Raw genomic sequence first — 25,455 nt, 5'->3', positions numbered from 1 at the left:
TGGTACAGAAATATGTGAAAACATATTTTCTTTTTCAGTCTAGTTAGAGCAATACTATGGAAACTGCTGTTTTATTGAAAAGCAGTTACAAATGTAGTTTACTGACTTGATGGTTTGTGATAATGTACTTAAAATTAGATATTAAAATTAAAATGTATAAAATGGAATTTGATGATGCCCCCCCCCCCCTGTTTTTGAAAAATCCCCCCTATTTTTGACAATGAGGGTGCAATCCCCCCCCCCCTTGCATTTCTATAATAGACACTCGGCTTTCACATATAGGTATATAAAAAATTGTACATGTCACAGATCAATAGTGAGTTATCTCAAAAACCTTTGCGCTTTAGATACAACATGTAAAAAAAAAAATTGAAGGAAAAAGTTTGTCATATTTTAAAAAATGAACTTCAAATTTTCAATTCAAAAGAAAAGATCTCAATATTCTCTCTGCCTCAAAGTTCTAATTCAGCAATCAAAGCCCCCGCTTTATATGAGGATGATGTGACGTTGTACATTGTGTATACTTTTTGCACGCTTGAAATCAGGCCGAGGGATTTACTAAAAAAACATGAGATCTGTTATTTATCATCTGTAAACATAACGTGAACAGTAAAATTCGGCATTATTAAATTGAGTTTCAATTGCAAATTTAATCATACTCATCAGAAAGTACTTAAATAAATAAAGTATTATATCATAGAACAACACATGGATGCAACAATAAAAAAAGGCAGGTATATAACATGTTTTTAAAAGCATTAATGGCCTGACTAGTTATATTGGGATCCAGATATTTCAGGATCCCGATCAGTAGATACTGCAAACTGCAATGTAATGTATCAGTTATGTATGTGAACATTTGGAAATAAAGCGCACAAAAATATAGAAAAATATGTATAATAAAAAAAGTATTGTGGTTAAATAGCTCCAACCGACCCCCCCCCCCCCCCTCATTAATTATATCCCACCCATTTATTTATATCCCGGGCCGACACCTTTCATTTTTCAATGTCCTTGTAAATACAGATGCACCCCATACATATTTTTATTGGCTTTTGATGCTTATAAGTGTAACATGCCTCATTCCTTGATATAAGCATCCACATATTTTGTATAATGATCATGCCTCATGGAATATATGCTGAATGAATGCTTGAATGCATGTATAAGTAATTCAGATGAAAGAGCACAATGTATGAAGTTATCCATACAATGGTTTTTCCTTCAAAGAGGTTGCCCTGTCTATTTTCAGACCCTCTTCCATTTGTTTAGTCAGGCTTTATTCATAAGCACAAATGACAGAAACATATGTCATTAACAACATAAGTTTCCTTACAAACAACATATCCAATGAAGACTGACTAAAGAACTAATCTTCAACAACCATGATGGGGGACTAACAGTTTATTGTAGGTTGCTCTGACTGGCAACTGTTTTTAGTTGGTCTCGTTAGCAGTCGGCTAAATTTGCAGAGCATTTTTTGCAAATCAGTATGTGCGTAGAAGCCTTAGCTATGTTAAGAACCGCAACTCACTATGCTAGGAATGATTACCTGTCTGTCTGTATGGCGCACCAAAGGGGTCGAAACTTTAAATTCTGCTGCAGCAGAAAAATTTTTTGCTCGAGCCGCATTTTAAATGGTGCTCGAGCAGCAATATGCTGCCCGAGCAGCATCTAGATGCTGGTCCAGCAGGAATTTACTGGTCGAGCAGCATATAGATGGTGCTCGAGCAGCAAATTCCTGCTTGAGCAGCATTTTTTCTGCTGCAGCAGACAAATTCTGGTCGACCAGCATTTATTTTTAGCTCATCTATTTTTTGAAAAAAAATTATGAGCTATTGTCATCACCTTGGCGTCGGCGTCGGCGTTGGCGTCAGCGTCCGGTTAAGTTTTGCGTTTAGGTCCATTTTTCTCAGAAAGTATCAATGCTATTGCATTCAAACTTGGTACACTTACTTACTATCATGAGGGGACTGGGCAGGCAAAGTTAGATAACTCTGGCGTGCATTTTGACAGAATTATGTGCCCTTTTTATACTTAGAAAATTGAAAATTTTGGTTAAGTTTTGTGTTTAGGTCCATTTTATTCCTTAAGCATCAAAGCTATTGCTTTCATACTTGCAACACTTACTAACTATCATAAGGGGACTGTGCAGGCAAAGTAATGTAACTCTGACTGGCATTTTGACAGAATTATGTGCCCTTTTTATACTTAAAAAATTGAAAATTTGATTAAGTTTTGTGTTTAGGTCCACTTTATTCCTACAGTATCAAAGCTATTGCTTTCATACTTGCAACACTTATGAACTATCATAAGGGGACCGTGCAGGCAAAGTTATGTAACTCTGACTGGCATTTGGACGGAATTATGGGCCCTTTATACTTAGAAAATTGAAAATTTGGTTAAGATTTATGTTTTGGTCCACTTTACCCCTAAAGTATCATAGATATTGCTTTCATACTTGGAACACTCACAAACTATCATAAGGGTACAGTAAAAGGACAAGTTGCATAACTCTGGTTGTCATTGTTACGGAATTATGGCCCTTATTTGACTTAGTAACTTTTAATATATGGTTAAATTTTGTGTTTCGATCCACTTTACTTCTTAAGTATGAAGGCTATTGCTTTCAAACTTCAAATACTTTCATGCTATCATGAGGTTACTGTACCTGGCAAGTTGAATTTTACCTTGACCTTTGAATGACCTTGACTCTCAAGGTCAAATTATTAAATTTTGCTAAAATTGCCATAACTTCTTTATTTATGATTAGATTTGATTGATACTTTGATGAAACTACTCTTACCTGACATACCACAATAGACACCACCCAAACCATCCCCCGTGCCCTCCCCCCCTCCCCCCTCCCCCCCCCCCTAATTTTTTTTTTAAGATCATCTCACAAATGACCACCACACCCTCACACTATACCCCCACCCCACCCCCCCCCCACCCCCAATGTTTTTTTTGATTTTTTTTTTTTTTTTTTTTTTTTTTTAAGATCATCTCACAAATTACCACCACACCCTCACACTATACCCCCCCCCCCCCCCATTTTTTTTTTAAAACGGTTATGTTTGAAATACCGTCCAACCATCGCACCCAAAAAATACCCCCCCCCCCCCCCATCCCCCCCCACCCCCCCCCCCCCACCCCCCCGAATTTTTTTTTTTTTTTCGCTTTTTTGGAAGATAATGTAATAAATGTCCACAACCCCACACTATACACCCCTCTTCACTCCACCCCTCCCTCCTTTGTGATTGAAAATGAGAGTCCCTTCACCTTTAAAAAAAAAATAGATGAGCGGTCTGCACCCGCAAGGCGGTGCTCTTGTTAGATTATGGCAGCAGCCAATCAGAACTCGTGTTATATTACTTCTGTCATTTAAAATTAAAAAAAACAACTCAAATTTTTACAATACTTAAAATTATTTTCATCTGCTCAATCTCAAACTTTCCTCAGTGCTTTTAACGATAGTCCTCTTACTTATGATGAACATTCAATTGCATCTGATAAAGATAGAATATTTTCCCAATAGACCTAAAAGTTAAATTTCAACGACCTTCAGCAACATCTTTTTGCAATGGCAAGACGTTGAAATTGTAATAAGCTCCAAGCTTTCATCCATATCCTTACGACATATTCTACTGCATATTGTCACTATGCTATGTATTTTGTTCATGTACATGTATATTGTATGAGTGATCTTTGTATTTCTAACGTTATTGTCGGGTCTATTTCATTTCCGTAGAGGTAGCTTATGTCGTCCGCTTGTATGCTAAAATTTGATTGGCTGACAGGTTCAAGGGCTTATTTTTAAAATAAATGCTGGTCGAGCAGGATGTTTCTGCTGCAGCAGAAAAAAATGCTGCTCGTGCAGGAATTTTGCTGGTTGAGCAGCTTCTAGATACTGCTTGAGCAGCAAACTCCTGCCCGAGCAGCAGTATGCTGCTGGAGCAGCATTTAAATGTTGCTCGAGCAGCATTTGTTTCTGCTGCAGCAGAAGTTAAAGTTTTGACCCCTTTGGTGCGCCATGTCTCCACTGCAGATGACGAATGCTTGGGAGCGTCTGCTCTACTTCTGCAGTGACTGATTTACGAGCTTGTAAGACAACATTGGCCAGTCTAGTGTTTATCATTGAAATCTGTACATATTGGCTGCTTTCAGGGAAAACGGGGCTTAATGCATGTTAAATAAGATTAGCCTGTGCACACTGATTAGCCTGTGCAATGCACACAAGCTAATCAAGGACGACAACAGCAAACAACTTCAGCGCTTTGATTAGTACTTTGGTTGCCCTGGGCAAAGAATAAGGGGCACAGAGCAAAGTACGGGTCAGAAGTATCTAATACATACTGTAAGAAAACAAAATCCAACAACAATATAGAATAGCTTACATGAATACATGCATAATGCCCTTAACCCTTTCAGTGCGGGAACCGAATTTTGAAGGCCTTTGCAAACAGTTTGGATCCTGATGAGATGCCACAGAACATGGCGTCTCATCAGGATCCAAACTGTTTGCTATTCTAATAGTATTCTTTGAAAAAAATCGAAGAAAATGCTGATTTTAGAAATTCAGCAGACGACATTTTAGCAGAAGACAAATTACCCAGCATGCAAAGGGTTAAATGGGCCTCAGTCTTCATTTATTTTAAGAACAAACCGTTAAACTGTGGGAAATGTTTTTCAAGCTTTTTAAGGAAAGCCATTTTCATGGTCCTACTACCTAGTTTTGACTTACCTGTGGCAACGTTGCTTGCCCTGAGCAAATGGACCACACTTGTTTCTATCAATGAACAGCAGGGGTGGCGAAATCAAATGTCCGAGTTGCCCGAGTTGTACATTTGCTTGTCTGGGCAACTGATTTTTTTCAATTAAGTTGTCCGTGGACAACACGTTTTTTAAAAGTCGGGTCCAGGTATACAAAAAAATACATTGTATTAAAGCAGTGTCCGACAAATCCATTGCCCGGAGCCCGGGGGCTACCGAAATTTTTCATCGGGCTACTGAAATTTTCCAGCTGACGCCCGCCGGGCTACTATAAATCTATAAGAGCGGTAGCCCGTTTTATTGACAGACATACGTAGAATAAACACGCTGACCATGTGTTTCTACACTGTGTATTGCTTATAATCCGATAACAAAGTGCAAGCAATTATCTTATCAGTCACCGATCACTTGCAGTCATGTCGTAAACAGTAACAGTGTATTTTAATCATCCAATCAGAATCAACATTTGTCGTCTGCTAATAATATAATGAGAGCCGGTCGGATAGTTGGCGCACATGATGCAACATCATTTCGCAGATTGGAATTCTTTGTTAACCGCAACAATGAGTAATAGCGACAACGTTTTTGATGTCGTTAAATATCCATGGACGCCGAACATTAAATAAATCAAAACAATAGCAGATTCTTCAAAACGGTAACGAAACCGAAAATGAATATTAATAACAACGGTGTGAACGCGGTTAACACCTGCTAATTAGTTTGCATTGTCAATTAATAATTGGATTAATCGATTGTTAATCAAAAATCCCATATATGCCCGATTTTTTTTTTAAACCAAATTATGGGTGGGTAATATAGACGATAAGAGTCATAAACACAAACGTTTGAAATTTTCAAAAGTGTCAAATGAATTTCGGCATATGGTTCTATTTAAAGATATGATGAAATAAGCTACCAATCAGAACCGTTCAATTTCAACATGCGTAAATCACCTGCCACGGTTTGCACGCGTTGTGTATAGCTATTTTAGGTTACAAAATTCTACATTTAATAAATGAATTTCTTTGTCCAGATAAAAAGCGCGCAAAAATTGGCATGGGTGTATTTATTTGTTACTAAAAATTTCGTAGCGGGTACAACATTGAGATCATTTAATTTCCATTAAAAGTTTCGTTGTGAATTTCAACTAAAGTACTGGGGTATCTCGCGAATTATTTGGCATTGACATTTCCTCGTAATAAAATATAATGTAAACACGCTGTATCGTTACCGTTACACTGTATCAGTTCCTTCTTTATTGAAACAATTATTGTATTGTATACTGACTGCACACAAGTGTCGTAACATACGGATGCAATACGTAAATTCGGACAGTACTTAAAGTCGGACACAAGTAAATAAATGATTAAATACTCTTGATTTCTTGAAACTCGGTATTTGTTGTTAAAAAGGGCAATTGCATTGATTAACACCATATGAGTCAATCGTATTGATCATCTAAACGCTTTATTTACGTTTCCAACTTAACGTGCTGTCCGAATTTAAGTACACATACATGTGCACATACATGTAATATCTACATGTAGTATATGATTTTCTTTGGTACGTTTACATTTAAGTACACAGTGCCTGTACTGTAACATTAATTAACGATATTGACTGTGTACATCAGACTTCTTGCTGTAGTATGTATATGTATGTATACATATTATGTATATGTAAATGAAGAAATAAAATAGAGATGAAAACCTGCCTCGTATCTTTTTGTAGGAAAATTTTATGGGCTACCAAATATTTTTATTGGTAGCCCAGTGGGCTACCTGAAAAATACAAAAATTGTCGGACACTGATTAAAGCCGTAATTAAGTTTTACAAAACCGGATGTTGACATGCGATTACATTGTCAGTGCTATTTGCGGAGCAATCAAACTATAATACGGGCACTCTCCTGCGCAGTGATCTCCCTTATTCTATAAGAGACCAGGAGCATGCCGCATTTTAAACATTCGGCCCGACTGTTAGACAGTGTACAGACTGGTTTCTTAATTTTTACAATCAGACGGAAATAAGAAGTATCACAGTAGGATAATCAAAACACGGTCTACCTTGTTATTTTAGACAACTTTAATGGTAAAAATGGAACATTTAGTTTTTTTAAATCTTCAACAACGGAGCAGAAACCCGAAGCTTTGAGCAGTCCACCTCCCAAAAAAACTAAGAAAGATTATGATAAAAAATATGATCTAAATAAACGCACCAGAACTTTTCAAGAAACTTGGCTCACAGATTTTCAATGGTTACCAGTTGATGATAATCAAATTGCTACCAGTATCGGCGCAGGGCCTCAGTCTGATGAGGTCGACATATTGGACTAGTTTAATTTGTTAAGATTACGATGTACTTATGTTCAACACATGTTTTAACACTAGCTTTGCAATGTCACGTAATTACAATTACGTATTGTTCGTGGAAAAGACACAGTAACCAACAAAGTTCATTTCTGATTTCTTTGCGTTTTATTTCTGCTTATTAACACAACACAACGTTTCCAAAATGTTTGTCAAATACAAGATACATGCGAAGCCCGCAATGGGCCCATCCCGCGAAAGCCAGCAATAATGCGACTTGTATGTTCGGCCGTTTTAGTAAGACTCCCCTTCATACAACGCAGATGCCAATTTATACAATAATGGACAAATAAATTGGGTGACGGCTGTCTGGATGATTGACTTTAACATGAGTTGAATTACCTGATACGGGATGGCTTTATGTGTGACTTACATATCTTGTGCATATATATGCCAATAATTAAGCGAGACCACGTTTGTTTAACTGTCACCTGTCATTTAACATGAAAATATACACAAATTAACAGTGCTGCATGTGCTTACAATAGACATAACAAATTAGTGAACCCAGCCATGGGCCATAACTTGGTGCATTTTTTTCGTCTAATTTGACGACGACATATGATGCCCATTTATGCATTTCTTCATGAAGACAGATATTATGTATTCAGTTACACCGAACAAGGAATATACATGAAATACACCAATTATGCGACATGAAATACATCAATTATGCGACAGCAAGATTAAAAGTTTTAGAAAGTCTTTATATTGTTAATAATATACTGCTATAATGAATGTACTATTGAAATACAACTATAAACAAAACTAGCAAATCATACTCATTTTGGAATATTCCACATTTTTTTACATTAATCAATAAATGTGTTTATAATTTATATAAACATTAACGGACAAGTGTAGTTCAGCAACGGACAAGTTAAATTTCCTAAATGGTTGTCCGTGGACTAGTATAGTTTTTTGAGATTTCGCCACCCCTGAACAGCATTACAGATAGTTAAAATACATGCTTGTTTCTTATGGAACAATGTTGTGAGTTTTTATACAACACATTTTTAAAATAAAATTAAATTTAGTACATTTATTTACATCAAAAGATAACTGTATGAATAAGTTGTGTTTTTTTCTAACCTATTTATGAAGTTATTATGCCCCTGCGGAGATTTGGGTTATGAGACGTAGTTCCAAGTTGTTGGGAACGACACGCAAAGGCAACTCACAAAGTGTTGATTATTTTAGTGTTTGTTTTCACTGAGTATTAAGTTTAACAGTAATGATAACAATAAATAGTCCACAACTCACAGTTTTGACACACAGTTTAAATTATTAAGTTAAATTAATGTTTGATTAAATAAATGTTTTCCTATGACGTTTAATGAAGTTTATCACAAAGTCAAGTTTCACAAAGTAAGGCTAAATTCTATATATTTCTTAGTTCAATATTCTTCAGTTTTATATAAAATTTCTTAAAGGCTCTATAAAGGTGAAAATACGTAATTATTTACAGATGTTTAAATATTTTTTTCATATTTCATTTATAAAGGTTATCAAAAAACAATATATATATATGCTATTTGACATAATAATAAAAAACATTAGCAATACAACTTGTTTTGAGCTCAAAATAAAGTGTCCTCCAAGTCAATTGTGTTTACAAACAATCAGTTTATTTATATCGCTGTTTACTCGCGAAAGAGAAAGTGAAAGTGACTCAGGTCACCAAAAATATAATGATGACTTTTAACGTTTTCCGGTATCACTCACAAAGTAGGTCTCTTCTAAATGGTTAAAACGTTTGTAGTGATCTAATAAGTTACTTTCTGCTGGTAAAAAGTTGTTTAAATAGAAATAAAATTGAATTTTCTGTCGGCTATTTTTAGCATATGTCAACGCTCTGAGGCTACACATCACGTAAGTTGCAAAAATGTAAACATTTCTTCCAATCATGAAACGGGTTTATCTTCCATAATTCTTGACAACGTTGTACCTAAGCTGTGTTATTAGAAGTTTTTATGCAAGAGTAACTGAAAACCAGTAAAAATTAGACCAGTTGATATGCATAATAATTGGATTTGTGACCTTTATAGAGCCTTTAACAGTTGTCTAGACCATAGTGAATGGCTTTATATTTATTTAGCAATCAAAAACAATCAAGAATATCAATTTAAGAATATAAAGTTGCAATTAGCTTCTAAGAATGCTTGGCAATTATGGAATTACATTATGCAACATAAGCTGTCATTGTTTGGTTAAGATGGCTGGGTATGATTAACAATATCATGTACAATAGGTCGTATTAATCTTTAATAACAACACTGTAAATGTAACTATTTTACTGTAAAATTGAAACTTAATTATATTTTAACTTAGCAGCAAAAACCATTTTGTAAAAATATATAACTTTAAATAAAAACTAAACAACATTTTGTAAACAACATCTCAAAATTATAATCAACAATATTATTAAACAACATTTCAACTTTCAGAATGTCATTTTCTTATTATGATATTAAATTCTTATGACAATAAAATTTCAGAACATGGAAATAACACATATAACCGTGTTTATATCGATGTATTTTGTCCACTAAAAGAGCTAATGCAATTCCATAACATTGATTTTATTGGAATTATTTAGTCCCACAATGATCTTGTCAGTCTTGGTGTTGTAGCAGACAGACATTGGGTTCCTTACTCCATCGTTGGATGACACCAGAGTTGCCAGTTTCTTTTTGCCCTCATGATCCACCTGTATGACAGTATTGGAGATGCATCCGCAGACAAGCACTTGTCCTGAAAGTGTTACATGCACATCCCATGCCCCTTGTAGTTCAGGATCCGTAAAGGTGGATATCAGGTTGCGATCTGTAGCCAGAGTGATGAGCTTGTGCTGGTCGTAGTTGGTGATATAGATCCTGTCCCCAGCAGGACTCACAGCACACTTTAACACTGCAAAACATTGAACATGCTATATACATTATGGAATATAACATGAATGAGGAGTTCAGATGGGTTATATCAGACAAGTTGATAAAGTGACGTGTTTGACATGCCAACAGGGCGAGGGGATTATAATTCAACCCAATCACCAAGTAAGATCCAAACCATTGGAACATTACAGCCATGTAAAATTCCAAATATTATGCCCCCCTTTGAAGAAGAGGGGGTATATTGTTTTGCACATGTCGGTAGGTCGGTCCGTCTGTCCACCAGATGGTTTCTGGATGATAACTCAAGAACGCTTAGGCCTAGGATCATTTAACTTGATAGGTACATTGATCATGACTCGCAGATGACCCCTATTGATTTTGAGGTCACTAGGTCAAACGTCAAGGTCACGGTGACCCGAAATAGTAAAATGGTTTCCGGATGATAACTCAAGAACGCTTATGCCTAGGATCATGAAACTTAATGGGTACATTGATCATGACTCACATATGACCCCTATTGATTTTCAGGTCACTAGGTCAAAGGTCAAGGTCACGGTGACCCAAAATAGTAAAATGGTTTCCGGATGATAACTCAAGAACGCTTATGCCTAGGATCATGAAACTTCATAGGGACATTTATCATGACTCGCGGATGACCCCCTAGTGATCTTCAGGTCACTAGGTCAAAGGTCAAGGTCACGGTGACCCAAAATAGTAAAATGGTTTCTGGATGATGACATAAGAACGCTTATGCCTAGGATCATGAAACTTCATGGGTACATTGATCATGACTCGCAGATGACCCCTAGTGATTTTCAGGTCACTAAGGTCAAAGGTCAAGGTCACAGTGACTCAACTTAGAAAAATGGTTTCTGCATGATAACTCAAGAACGCTTACGCCTAGTTATATACCTTTTTTGATGAAAAACTACATAACAAGTCCCAAATGCAACAAATGATGAATTAATTCTGTACATTCATTTTTTTCTGCAATGTAAAAAAAGGCTGTCAAATGAACCTGATCCAAAAGCAAACGGACAGATCCCAAATCTAAATTGTAAGAAAATCCCTATTTCCAAATAAATATGTATAAATTATAGAATAAAAGTGTATAATGATTATTATATCTCAATTTTATTTCATAAACATCTAACAAAGTATAAAACTATAATTTATATGATTTTTACCCAAAATGGCCAGGAAAAAGCCTGAAGTGTCAATATTTGTTGATAAAAAAATTCGAGTTTGATCCATTTTGTTGATAAAAAATTCCTATATTTGCCATTTAATTGATTTAAAAAATCTCAATTTGACCAGACTCCTTTTCCCAAAATTGCTAGAAGAACTGCTGACTTTAATATCAAACTATACTGGAACTTTGCAAATATTTACATGCTTTTATGATGTTGTAATATTACCATGATGTAGTACTGTAAATTTATGATTTCATATAAAAGTCATTTTTTACCATATGTGTGATAAGAAAAGGGATTTCATACTGTGAGATAATGAATTGGAATCTGGTCCTGTGTATTTCATACAAAAAATCCATTAGTTGATTAGTCACATTATCTATAGGTATATTATAAATAAGTAGATCAGGATTATATTATATGCATTAACATTTTTGTTCTTTTCTTATTTTTGTTTTGAAAATGATTTCAAAAAGTTTATTAGTGTTTAAAATATCAACAATAGAGATCATCGTTTACCTGTATTTATAATAAAACAGTACCTGTATAAGAGCAACTTGCATCCTCAAAAAGCTTTTTCACAAGTGATCCTGTCAGAGTGTAGCAATATAGAGCAGTGCCAGAGGTGACATACAATGATCCTTGATGGAAGGCAATACCACAAGATTCGTGCAATAACTGGAACTTCGTCCCATTCACCAGCTGCCCATTTCTCACAGAGATAAACTGTACATCTCTATTAACAGTTACAGCCACCTCACTGGCTGTGATTTGACAAGCATCCCCTGGAACACCAGACACATTACAGTGACTCGACACAGTGTAATGCTGGTCCAATAGCTTCACTTTGTTATTAGTGTTATCTGTGACAATGACCTGGCCACTAGGCAGGCAGCAAATGCCAGTAATGTGGCAAGTCTGATTCGTGTCACTTGCCATTCTCACACTATACTCCAATTTCCTCTTCACAGTCATCCCCTGGTCTGGATTCATCTTGACAGTGAGAGACTTCATACCGTCAACAATTCTCCCCAGACTAGACTGTTGAGACAGGTACTGCTCAATGTCAATGTTTGCTTGGAATATGAGTGACCTCTGCAACTTTACAGGGTTTTCCTTCAGATATGCCTCAAACTCCTGTATTTTGTCCAGACATTTTCTGCGAGCTACGAACTCAATTTCTGTCTTGCTCTTATCACAAAGGGCATTTACAGCTTCACTGAGTTGTTTCAGTTCATCCTTTAGTCTGGTGCAGTCATCAACATCTTTCTTGAGAGAGGCTTGCAATCTGGTTCTTATTTCATCCAGTTCTTTCAAGGTTGTTTTTTCTAATTCATCCAGAGCAGCATTTAATTTCTTTCGGAGGTCTCGGATTTCTTGTAGTTTTTCACTCCACGATACCTCCACAGACTGAATGCTGGCCTCTCGAGCTCTTTTGAACTTATTTAGCTCATCAAGAATAGTGTGAAGATTGTTTGACAACTGTTGCATGTCCACTGACATCTTTTTGACTGAGTCAGAAATTAGTGCTACATCAGTGCACTGTCTGAAAAAGGAACAAGCATATTTAAAGGTATTAAATTTATAATAATAATATATAAAACAAGCCATGTCTTGACAAATATTTTCCATAGTCTAAATTTAAAACTCGTAAAGGGAAACACAAGTGTGCTACAAAGTAAAACGTTTATAAAACAAGATTTTGACAATCATGATAGCCTGCTAACAATAAGAAACCTTTTTGATTGATAATTTTGCATAACAACCGTGTACATGTATGCCCCATTTTATAACCTAGTCCAAATAATTAGACGTAATCTACCGATTACGCTGATGTATATCTACCTCATATTTATGGGAGTATTATTTTGTAACCTAGACACTTAAGATTATTGATTGACATCTACCAATAATGTCCTTAACATTACAATCATCAACTAGTTAATATTGTTTAGAATAACTGTTAGAATTCATTAAACAACTATAAAAACTGTGAAGAATGAACATACAGATATTTGATTGATTCGATTTAAAAGCAGCCAATTTTCTATAACTCAAATAACTTACAAATAATAGACTTAACTCAGATTGGGCTAGACTTCAGAAATACACACAAATGCAAAGGTACAAACAAGAGTGACCCATTTATGTATCAATGGTAGATTTATTTAAATTATAACTGTTTATATGGTTGTTATTTTGAAAGGATACAATATAGATCAGCTTTGTATTTACTATTTGAGATTGGTTGGGTTTTCTCCATTTATTCCATAACTGTGTGCAAACTTACCTGTGGTTCAGAAAAGCACAATCAGTGCAACACAGCTGACTGTGATCCTGGCAGAACATTTTCAGTTTGTTGTCTTTGTGGACATTACATTTAAGAAGCAAATCCTCCACTGCCTTTGTGAGAGGCCATTTATTTGTTTCTTCTCTTCCATACTTTGAATGATTTGCATATAACTGATCGTGTTGATAAATGCACTTTCCGCAAAAAAACTTCAAACATATTGCACAGAAATAATCAGCAATTCCTTGAATATTTTTACTTTCGCAAGCATCACAAACATAGTCCTTCACTAAATCTGAACTGTTATGAACTGAACCTATAGAAGTTGCCATTTTGAAATAGATAATGTGAATTGTTCTGCTATTGAAAAGCTATTTATTCACTATATGTATGATCCATTCCCTGTGAATAGATTGAATATTAATTATAAGACATTCAGTTTTTCATTAAGTATGTAAAATCCTAAACCTTACAATAGCTGAATGTTACATGTTAAATCCCGCAACCATATTTAACGAGAGCGCCGATGGCGTTAAAAGCATAGGTGCAAGATACAGGGAAGAATGGCGTCACGTGTAGTTCGATATCGCCATCCGCGAATTTCTCAAATCAATAATTTCAAACAATTACCGACTATTTAACTAGATAATCTTTCCATTTACATCAGTGTTTGAAACGCTTATGAAAAATAATTACCCAAGCCTTTCAAAATTTAAGCACGGACAGATCTGTATCGAACTATTCTTTTCACAAATGAAAATAGACGCTACCCTATTCGTCTGCATCAAGAATTTGTCGTAAAACTTGTGGTAAGCGTTAGATGCAGACGTGCACAACAGATTGAGTTCTGAATACAGATTTCTGAATGCAGATTTTTATAGAAACTCCTCACAGCAGTTACTTCCCTTGCTTCGCCCGGTCAGTAACTTCTAGTATAAGGGAGGCCACTGCGTAGGAGATTGAGATTTATAGTGCAGATAGAATTGTTTTACGAACGAAATTTGTTTTAGGTTATAAAAAGATTTTTTGACATAAAACGGTCTTAGAAAAATTCACTAAAAACGGTGTCAGCAATATTCTTGAAAGAAAACGTTAGAAAAACGTTTCAAATTTTTTTTTGTAAGAATGACCATATACTAAATTAAATAGATATTTCGTCTGATTTTTGATCAGGTAAGGCTTCATAATGGGCAACCGATCGATGTGGATTTTCGAAATGTGGTATATACCATAAGCATAGGTGCGTAAACGCACCTATGCTAAAAACACACTGGAGTACAACGACTATAGAAATGTAACACAAAAGCCATGCACATAAAGCTGGTTTAACATTTGGCTGATAACACCGGGATAAACCATTTTCTAATAACAGGGTGAAACATGATATCTGGTAACAAGCATGCTTCTGATTTACGTTCACGTTTATTAATAAAACAATATCTGACAGTTCTCAAAAATATGTATCTATTGGTGCAACATAAAATATTGGTATTTTCTTTAGAGAAAGTCTTTTCAATATTTTATTATAGCAAACTTTACATTTTTTAATCCAATTAATGTAAAGATCACAAAGCTCTTTGAACTACACATGTTCAGCTCACCTGAGCGCAATGTGCTCATGGTGAGCTTTTGTGGTTGCCTTTTGTCTGTCGTGCGGTGTGACCATTTGCCTTGTCAAAACTCTATAGGCCAAATTTATTGTCCAATCTTCAAGAAATGTGGTTAGAAGATTTTTCCCAATTACATCTTGGACAAGTTCGAAAATGGTTTTGGTTGGTTGACAAACATGGCCGCCAGGGGTCAGGCATTTTTCCTAATATGGCTATAATAAAACCTTTTTAACACTTTAGTGGCCACTTTAATCGTCCGATCTTCATTAAACTTGGTCAGAAGATTTATCCCAATAATATCTTTGACGAGTTTGAAAATGGTTCTGGGTGGGTGAAAAACATGGCCGCCAGGGGTTGGGGCATTTTTCCTTTATATATATAGCTATAGTAAATCCTTGTTTACACTCTAGAGGCCACATTTATTGTCCCATCTTCATGAAACTTGGTCAGAAGATTTGTACAAATGATATCTTGAACAAGTTTGAAAATGTTTCCGGTTGGTTAAAAAACATAGCCGCCAGGGGGTGAGCATTTTTCCTTAAATTGTTATAGTAAAAACTTGAAAGCACTCAAAGAGTCACAATTATTGTCCAATCTTCATGAAATTAGGTCAGAACGTTTGTGTTAATGATATCTTGGATAAGTTCAAAAATGGTTCCAGTCCGTTGAAAAAAATGGCCACCAGGGTGCGGGGCATTTATACTAGTATGGTGATAGTAAAACCTTGATAGCACTCTTAAAGTTACATTTATAGTTCACTCTACATGAAACTTGGTCAGAACATTTGTTCTAATGCTATCTGGTCTGAGTTCGAAAATAGTTCCTGTCCTTTGGAAAACATGGCCAATAGGGTGCTGGACATTTTTCCTAATATGGCACTTGTCAAACCTTCTTAACTCTCTAATTCATATTTTGGCCAAGTTTGAAAATGGTTTCAGAAACATCTAAAAAAATGCTAAGAGCAGTTCAGTTCACTGAAGTCTGAGGTGATTGACGGTGGGCCTCTGGCACACTTTGTAGGATTTTTCATTATATTGACATGAACAAGTTTAATTTTCACATGTTTTGTTTTAGGGATAAAAGTAAAGTAAACAATGGATGCAAAATGAAACATTAGGGTTTTGTTGGATTTTTCACTTTAATGTTAACCATGTATCTCTAAAAAAAAATTGGATGCACGTTCCAGCGAGCTTTTGCGCCAGAACATTTGATTGAATTAAATGTCTGTTGAAAAAAATGACTCCTAGGGTGAGGCACTTTGTATTATAAGCTATATTTAAACCTTTTAAACTCTCAAAAATTCACATTATGGTCCAATCATCTTAAAACTGGCTTTAAACATAAACTTTTATTCTAATGATATGGGGTAGTTTGAAAACTGTTTTGGTCAGTTGATAAATATGGCTTCAGTTTTCCTTATATGGCTATTGGAACTTAATTAACACTATCAGTTTTCCGTAACTTTCTTCAGTGAAACAGTTTTACCAACATAAGTCACACTTTTTGCCCATTCATCATGAAACTGGATCAGAAATGTAATTTTGTTCTAATAACATCTTTTCAAAGTTTAAAAATGGTTCTGGGTAAAAAGCGAGGTCAGGAGTCATATTAATTACACAAACTTCACAAAAGGAGCCGAGAACAGTAACTTCAAAATAGTTCCTTTGGGTCTCAAGTGAGCAACCCTGAGGATCTTTGGCCCTCTTTTCTTAAATCTTTTTCAAATTTTTAAATCTGATCCTACATTACAGATTTGTCACGTTCAACCCTCCACCATTGAAACTATTGGCTGCTGCTGTAGACTGTGTCACTTGTGTTGCTAAGCAACAACCTAGACAGGTGAGTACCACTTGTTATAAATAGTATAAAATGGCTATTTGGGCTTTATATGACCTGCATCATGTGAAAATGGGTCTTATGCCGTATGCAGCCATCAAAGCTCCAAAAGAGCTATACTCTCTGCTAACGAGACCACAACACATTGTGTGACTATAGCGGATAGGATAGCTCTTGACCAGAATGCAGGATTGTGTCTGCTGATCGGGAGCTCTGCTGGTCCCATATGGTATTAGACCAATTATTGCATGTTGCTTGTCATTAGGTAATGTGGATAACCATAATAAGAGTGTCATAGGGAAAAATAGTGTATCACAAAAATGTTCAGTGTGCTGCTAAAAAGGAACAGGGTAAAAAGTTGGACTGGTCTAGCTGGTCACTTTTTCTATTAATATTTTTCTCACCTTATAAAGTATGTAAGTGTAGTTTAAACCTATTTATTTTAAAGCGATTGCATCGGAAGCCATATATTTATTGAAACGCTCTTGAGTCCATTTCCTGGAACTATAATTAGTTCTTGATGTTTTTGTGGGAGGTCAAAGGAACACTATAAGTGGGGATCGAACCAGTGACGTCCTGGTCGCTACGCGGACACCACATCCACTACGCCACGGCAACCTATCTAAATTTGACACTTGTTATTAAGATTTTAAGGGACCTTTTATTTGCCTCTGGGTATTTTCAAAACAAGAAGTTTGTGTTGACAAGTCCCTTTAGGAAGCTGGATAGACGCAAAAGAGAGTAGGACTCTAAGGGCAGATGTCTCTGTTAATTTACTCGAGATCTTTCCCTACAAAAATGATGTCATGTGATGTCTATCACTTGCAGGCATGGCACGAGATGAAGCAGACTGGCCTACTCCCGTACCTGACAGAGAACATTGACAACATGGCGGAGGTCCTGAGGTATCTCAAAAACCTTTATTTAAATTTGAGGGTCGATCTGGTAAAACTGGGCATTAAGTGATATTATGGGCAGCTAACAGTTTATAGGTGTGTATTGCAACCGTTGTTTATTTTTGGTGTTGGTGAAAAATGCCCATAATATAACTTTAATGTATATGCTTAAAGTGTAATTCCAGTTCACACGGGCTTATTTGTGACAACACTTTTTGAATATACATTACGCCCAGTTTTACCTGAGCTTAGACTTTATCAAAGTTACATATAAAAAATGAATACAATATGCAATTACAATATATATATATATATATATATATATATATATATATATATATATATATATATATATATATATATATATATATATATATATATATAATGTTAATAGAATTATATTGTAATTTTCTACCAACATATAACAGATCTTATAAAAGTAGAAGTGGATGTATATGTATATAGTACATAGCACTCGCCACTTATTTAACAAATAAATTAAATAAAATAATGAATACATGTTTAAGCCTGTGTTTCATGTTACTGAAAACGTATTGCTGCATAAGGGATGGAACTTAACATATTAATATGGATGTAAATATGTGCACCTCTATATTTTGGTTAGATTTTGTTGACACAAGCAGATTTCTGAGAATCAATTTGAATGTGGGGGCATATGTTTCCTAAGGACACATGTATGTACAGTTGATTTAGGTATTTTTTTACTGTTCATATAAAAAATAATGTTTCATATATTTGTCAAACAATTTTTCCACTTATAATAAAATTATAATAAGCTTGTGTCATTACTTCAAGTCTACTGGTGCATACTTATTTAATATCTGTGCATTCTCAGTATACTTATCTGTGCACTGTAAATTAAAATGTTTGTTGTCTCCAGCGGTCAAGGACTGAATGCTGGTCTCTATGGTAACCTGCTGGCAGGATGCGAGGTACCCCAGGGCAATTACCTACTCACAGAAGCATTCCTAGACTTTGTGTCTGATCTTGTAATGGTAGGTAACTCTCTTAAGCTTTTTATGTCCCCCACTATAGTAGTGGGGGACATATTGTTTTTGCCCTGTCTGTTTGTCTGTTGGTCTGTTTGCGCCAACTTTAACATTTTGCAATAACTTTTGCTATATTGAAGATAGCAACTTCATATTTGGCATGCATGTGTATCTCATGAAGCTGCACATTTTCAGTGGTGAAAGGTCAAGGTCATCCTTCAAGGTCAGAGGTCAAATATATGTGGCCAAAATCGCTCATTTTATGAATTCTTTTGCAATATTGAAGATAGCAACTTGATATTTGGCATGCATGTGTATCTCATGAAGCTGCACATTTTGAGCGGTGAAAGGTCCAGGTCATCCTTCAAGGTCAGAGGTCAAATATATGTGGCCCAAACTGCTTATTTTATAAATACTTTTGCAATATTGAAGATAGCAACTTGATATTTGGCATGCATGTGCATCTCATGGAGCTGCACATTTTGAGTGGTGAAAGGTCAAGGTCAAGGTCATCCTTCAAGGTCAGAGGTCAAATATATGTGGCCCAACCCCTTATTTTATGAAAACTTTTGCGATATTAAAGATAGCAACTTGATATTTGGCATGCATGTGTATCTCATGGAGCTGCACATTTTGAGTGGTGAAAGGTCAAGGTCATCCTTCACAAGGTCAAGGTCATCCTTCAAGGTCAAACATCATATAGGGGGACATTGTGTTTCACAAACACATCTTGTGTTGGGAATGTTTTCTCCAACTGTCAGGAATTAATGTTTATCTGGCTTCCAGTCCTGTTTCACTCTTATACATTATGATTGGCATCAGTTTATTCCAGAAGTTAACTGTCAGAGCATAATGTCAATGACCATGGTCAACCAAACCTTGCCGAATGTCAGAATGTTTGTGTCCTAATTGACATTTCCTGTTTGATCCTTTCAAAGAAGTAAAAATTAGATTAGCACAAATATTGAATGTTAATGCTTTTTGGAAAAATTCCCAAGTAAATGCTATCACAACTTGTTTTTTGGTGATTTTACAATGTGACAAGACAATTTAAGTGAATGAAGCCAAGAAAAGGGCAGCAAAAATTCACCAAGCTATACAGACTTTTGATTTGCTTAAAATTATTTTGATGATTGCTCCTTCACACTGAGTGAAGTGATATATTGAAAGAAAAACGCTCTTGTTTTTCAGCCGTTGTACAAGCTGGGCCAGGAGGAGCAACTTCAACCATGTTTGATGTACATCCTGCGGGAAATCTTCCCTGCCTTCCAGAAGTGGAGATACTACTCGACGCCAAAAAAGGAAATCATAGGTCGGGAGAGTCATTATTTTCGAGAGAATCATTACTATTATAGGTCGTAAGTGATTTATAACCATCATAGGTCGGAAAGTCATTGTTACTGAGGGACATATTACCCCGATATTTTTTGCCCAAAAGGAAAAAGTACTGATACCAATCCAATTGGGACAAATGTGCACGAAAAACCCTTAACTTGGGAAAATTTGCGTCATGAAACCTTCATATTGGGAAATTGGTGTTTTTTATTTTTGCTCCCAAATACTTTAAAATTGATAACTAAATGTTGTCAAGTTGTCAATATTATATTTACTTCTGTTCAAGCCATACATCTGCATTGGGTAACTAACAAAATGTTGCATTTTATTTATATATAAAATATATGTATTATTTATTTATTTTTGGAAACCTGTAATTGGGATTTTTTGTACAGGCATTAAGCCTACCATATCACAAAGTGCTTTGTGTGAGCTAATATGATTAGTTTATGTTGGGCTTTGTGTGTTGTTAACATTCAGCACCTACCTAGGAGCCAATGCAAAATCTTGATGAATCTTTATTGTGAAAAGGTCTAGTCCAAGTTCAAAACTTGGTCAAAACTAGGTTACCAGGTCAAATCTTAAAAAACAATTGCTATCATTCTAGAATCCACATGTATGCCTAAATCTTGATGAATTATGGTTTTATATTTATTTTGGGGTCAAAACTAAGGTCAACGGTTCAAATCTAATTAAAAGTGTGAAGCTACTCTAGATTTTACAGTAACGATTCGATTTTGATAATATCTTGGCAAAGTTTGTGTAAGTAATCGCCAAAAGCCTGTTCACCTTTATATGCATATTTGAGCATGTGTGCTTTAAAAACCTGTATGATATCTCGGCAAAGTTTTGGTTAGAATGGCCAAATGCCTGTTCACATTTATATGCATATTTGTGCACATGTGCTTTAAAAACCTGTATAATTTTGACATATATTTGTTTTAAATCATTTTTAGTGATGATCCATACGTTTTGTTTTCAGGTCAGAAATGTCTGAGTATCACACACAAGATTTTGAACTTGAATGTTCCCAAAGAGAAACTACAGGCAAAAAGGTAATAAAGTTGTTTTACTTACATTATATAAAGAAACATAATTATAAACAGAGTAAATGCTGAAATTTCCTTTTTATACCCCCACAAACGAAGTTTAGGGGGGTATATAGGAGTGAGCTTGTCTGTTGGTCGGTCGGTCTGTCGGTCCGTATTAAATGTCTGCTCTCTAATTCATGTTCTTTTCATCCGATCTTCACCAAACTTGGTCAGATGTTGTATCTAGATAATGTCTAGGTCAAGTTCGAATATTGGTCATGCCGGGTCAAAAACTAGGTCACAGGGTCACTTAGTGCGTATTAAACATTGAGCATGGTGTCCATTGTCTAATTCAAGTAGTTTTCATCCATGCTTCACCAAACTAAGTCAGAAGTTGTATCTAGATGATCTCTACGCCAGGTTTGAACATTGGCCATGCTGGGCCAAAAACTAGGTCACGATGTCACTAAGTGCGTTTTTTAACATTCATCATGGTGTAAGCTTTCTAATTTAAGTAGTTTTTATCCAATCTTCACCAAACTAGTTCAGAAGTTTTATCTAGATGATCTTAAAGCCAAGTTCGAACATGGGCCATGCCAGATCAAAAACTAGGTCATGGGGTCATGGGAAGACAACATGCAAAATATTCTTTGTCAATGTGGCATGTGGGGGTATTTGTTGAGTCTGTGACAAAGCTCTAGATGCTGGCTGAAATTATCTTGCGTTCTATCAGTGCTGATTTATAAGTGATCGTGATTATCGCAGAACTTAAAGAAAGAATTTGATTCAAGTCATAAATTCAAAAACTTCATCCCCAAAACCAAACCCTATCAGAAACAAAAAGCAAGCTTATTAATCACAGTCAATCAAATTACTTAAATATGAGCCTAGCTGTGGGCTAAAGGGGTGAAATGCAAACAGGTTAATCAGGGACAGCACTTTCCTCTTGTATGGATTTTTTAATAGACTGCTTTTAAGCTAATAATTCCATACAAGTTTAAAGTTAAGTCCCCAATTAGCCTGTGCTAACTGCACAGGCTAAACTGGGATCTGGGAAGACACTTTAAGCACATGCATTTAGTTCTGTTTTTCCAGAGCTCCATTCATATGTTTTTAGGCCCCATATTCGGCAGCTGTGTGCCTATAGCCTGCTGTTCACTGAGGCAGGAAAGGCTTTACTGGAGATCATAGCAACAGGGGTAGAAACCGTGGAGCTTCTGCTGTCACAACAGTCAAGGTCAGTGGATGCCTTTAGAGGTTGTGGCCTTTAGCCTTTGGACCTAGTTCTTGTGGGCCCAACTCTGTCATAATATGCCTATCACTTAAGTCAAGTGCGATATTAATAGTTTAATAGAGAAAACAGTGTTATCAGTGTTGAATGACTTAAACACGATTGAGCAATTGCAGGGGTGTGATTTTTCCGCAGATCCGCGGATTTCCGCGGATTGGGTTGTCCCAGAGGTCACTTCTGAGATTCGCGTAAATTCGTTTTATAAAAATGTGGGGGAGAGGGGCTACCACCGATTCGGCGGACGTATTTCATAAGCGGCCCGAAATATCCGCGGCCTGTGAAATCTCTCCGCATTTTACACTGGTAGTCTAGATTCTGCCTAAGCATTTTTAAAACGAGCGATATAATTGGCTGTCGTTTCCCATTCTTCCAATTAAAATCGTTTTCTTAAAATGCGCTCAGCTGATTTGTTTGCAAATGGCGCCGTTGTGAAAAGAAAATTAAGATTATTGAAATGACAAATAGCAATCGAATGAACGACTGACATCACCTAGTCTGATAGGAATAATGAAATGTGTTTGTCAAAAAAAAAGACTACGTTTAAGATACAAGCAACACATATTTTGTTAAGAAATGTGCCCACTGAATTTGTGTCACGGAAACCAGTGTTTGCAAATTGGAGTTCAGTCTACTCGCGAAGTAAAACAATTTAGAAGAGTATCGTTTGAACATGGAAATAGACAAACATGATTTGATTTATATGTCTGTGGGTCTGTGTATAATTAGATTCATATGCATATTCTGCTTTATTATGTTTGTCACGATGTTCAGTTAACTGAAATAGCGTTGAGCTGAGTGAAGATGTGAAATGCAAGATATTGAAAGGTAAACAAATTAAATATATTAATTTAACTCAGTTAATACATCATTAACACAAGAAGAACACTCAAGTGTGTTTGTTTATATTTAGTCCATTAATTGTAATTCAATACATTGAAAAACTGCTGCTATTGATCACAATAAATACTTACTTAACTGTTTACTTTGCATTATCAGTATGTTAAATGTGAAGTTTAACAGGTTTTTATAAAGAAATATTGTTATGAAGTTCAAGAAGTTGTTTATTTTAATGTCTGTTTTCAGGTTTGTCATTGCGTTATGCGCGCCATTCGTGTAGTCAAAATCAGTCGACAGAACTTTCCTCCCCTCTGACTTTGCCTCAATCACACCCCTGAATTGTGACGCATTTCCTGCAAATCTTGAGATGTATTTACATAATGCATTTAAACATTTCCTAATATTGCATTATAATATGTTGATATTCAAGATTTTATAAACATATTTCTGATTTCAGCCTACAGAAAACAGCATAATGAATTTTAAATCATTAAGAACATTTATCTATCAAATGCCCTGAAATATTGTCTGTACATACTGCACAGTGTATTTTTCCACTTTGAAAATAAAGAATTCAAAAGAAACAGCCATGTGACCAATATCAGCCAATACTTCAGTGTCTTATAACATATTGAAATTAAAAAATTCAAAATCAAGGGTCATGTGATCAATTTCAGCCAATCAGAAGGCAGCGGTGAGGATCTAGTTCAGCTGATACAGATGGCATTCTCTGTGATGAACCGTCTGCTCCTGCTGAGGTCACATGATCAACTCTCTCCTGTGGAGGTCGCGTTGTCATCCCAACCAGCTGGGTACCAGAACCAGCACATTGTGGGAGTTATTGCAGGCATGTAATCAGGGTCTTAGTTTAACTTTAAATCTGTTTATTGTAGCTGGATTGCATTGAAAGGCTCATTGAAACACCCTCTATTAATCCAACAATTATAACTAACAATATCAAGTAAAAATTCCCAAAGTAACGGGTATAGGACTCTCAAAATGGTTTAACCCTTAAAGCGCTGGAGCTGAATTTTAAAGGCCTTTGCAAACAGTTTGGATCCAGATGAGACGCCACAGAACGTGGCGTCTCATCTGGATCCAAACTGTTTGCTATTCTGATAGTATTCTTTGAAAAAAATTCGAAGAAAATGCTAATTTTAGAAATTCAACAGACGACATTTTAGCAGACGACAAATTTCCCAGCATGCAAAGGGTTAAATAAGGCCAGCTATCTTCTGTATATTCTCTATGTAAAGATGACAATAAAATAGGAAAGTGTCATTCCTGCTAAGCCTGTGCAGACTGTAAATCTTGGAAGATACTTTAAGCACTTGCATCAATACAAAGAAGTAGGTGAAACTCCAGCTGCTGGAGCAGTATTGAATTCTTATTATATACAATTATGTGGTCCTTTATTTAAGGCAAGTGGCCAATTGCCAAAACAGAACAAAACAGCACAATCAGAAAAACAACATACACACATAGAAGAAAAAAGCCTTGGAACGGTCAATGCAAAGCAATGTTTAAACCGGTTTTAGAGCGCGCAACCTCACACTTGTGCAGCAATATGCATGATACATATAAGTGTAAATAAAATAAAATCCATTTTTCCTAGAACAAGGCTCGTATGGTAACTATGGTAACACATTCCCGTTTCTCTTCTAGAGTACATCTATCACAGGACCAACCCCCTACTCCCCAAGCTGGCCACCCTGTTTCTACGGCGACTGGCAGTGGTTCTACCCATGTCTATCCTTGCGTGCTTGGGCGCGCAGGCTGAGGCACTCAGAGATATCTACCTCATGAGGCTGCAGTCAGCTACTGAGGTACACATGATTCTAATTAGTCACATTATTAGTTCCCTACATGTTTTACAGATCGGGACCATAGCTTAATCTTTCAGGGAACATGTCATGTTGCCAATGGGATAAATGTAGACATCAAGGGGAGACATTTGTATGTGTTTTTTGTGGGGTTTTTTTAGGGAGGGAGGGGCGGGGTATATTTATATATAGACCCTTAAGCTGAGGGAATTTAGCCTTTAAAGTTTGTTGAGACAGCTTTAGAATGTTTTATTATCACTAAATGTGTTT

General features: G+C 35.9%; 2 protein-coding genes across 2 annotated transcripts in view; one reads left to right on the top strand and one right to left on the bottom strand.

The window, feature by feature from the left end:
* LOC127837454 (nucleoporin NUP188-like) overlaps positions 1 to 25,455 on the top strand; it is a 123,941-nt gene that overhangs the window by 59,337 nt on the left and 39,149 nt on the right. The window contains exons 19-26 of the mRNA XM_052364578.1: positions 16,878 to 16,965; positions 17,791 to 17,867; positions 18,760 to 18,874; positions 20,060 to 20,180; positions 21,186 to 21,258; positions 22,352 to 22,471; positions 24,040 to 24,209; positions 25,028 to 25,188. Of these exons, the coding sequence (XP_052220538.1) occupies positions 16,878 to 16,965; positions 17,791 to 17,867; positions 18,760 to 18,874; positions 20,060 to 20,180; positions 21,186 to 21,258; positions 22,352 to 22,471; positions 24,040 to 24,209; positions 25,028 to 25,188 (925 nt within the window). The remainder of the gene's footprint in view (positions 1 to 16,877; positions 16,966 to 17,790; positions 17,868 to 18,759; positions 18,875 to 20,059; positions 20,181 to 21,185; positions 21,259 to 22,351; positions 22,472 to 24,039; positions 24,210 to 25,027; positions 25,189 to 25,455) is intronic.
* Positions 9,647 to 14,025, bottom strand: LOC127837455 (uncharacterized). The gene is made up of 3 exons (XM_052364579.1): positions 13,517 to 14,025; positions 11,769 to 12,772; positions 9,647 to 10,052 (listed from the first exon to the last, which is right to left on the bottom strand). Exons 1-3 carry the CDS (start codon positions 13,846 to 13,848, stop codon positions 9,700 to 9,702), a joined length of 1,689 nt encoding a protein of 562 aa, XP_052220539.1. The 5' UTR covers positions 13,849 to 14,025; the 3' UTR covers positions 9,647 to 9,699.

This window comes from Dreissena polymorpha, chromosome 7 (assembly GCF_020536995.1).
Source record: "Dreissena polymorpha isolate Duluth1 chromosome 7, UMN_Dpol_1.0, whole genome shotgun sequence".
NCBI classification, from domain to species: Eukaryota; Metazoa; Mollusca; class Bivalvia; order Myida; family Dreissenidae; genus Dreissena; species Dreissena polymorpha.
The sequence above is the reverse complement of the archived record's forward strand: the minus strand, read 5'-3'. Positions and strand labels throughout refer to the sequence as shown.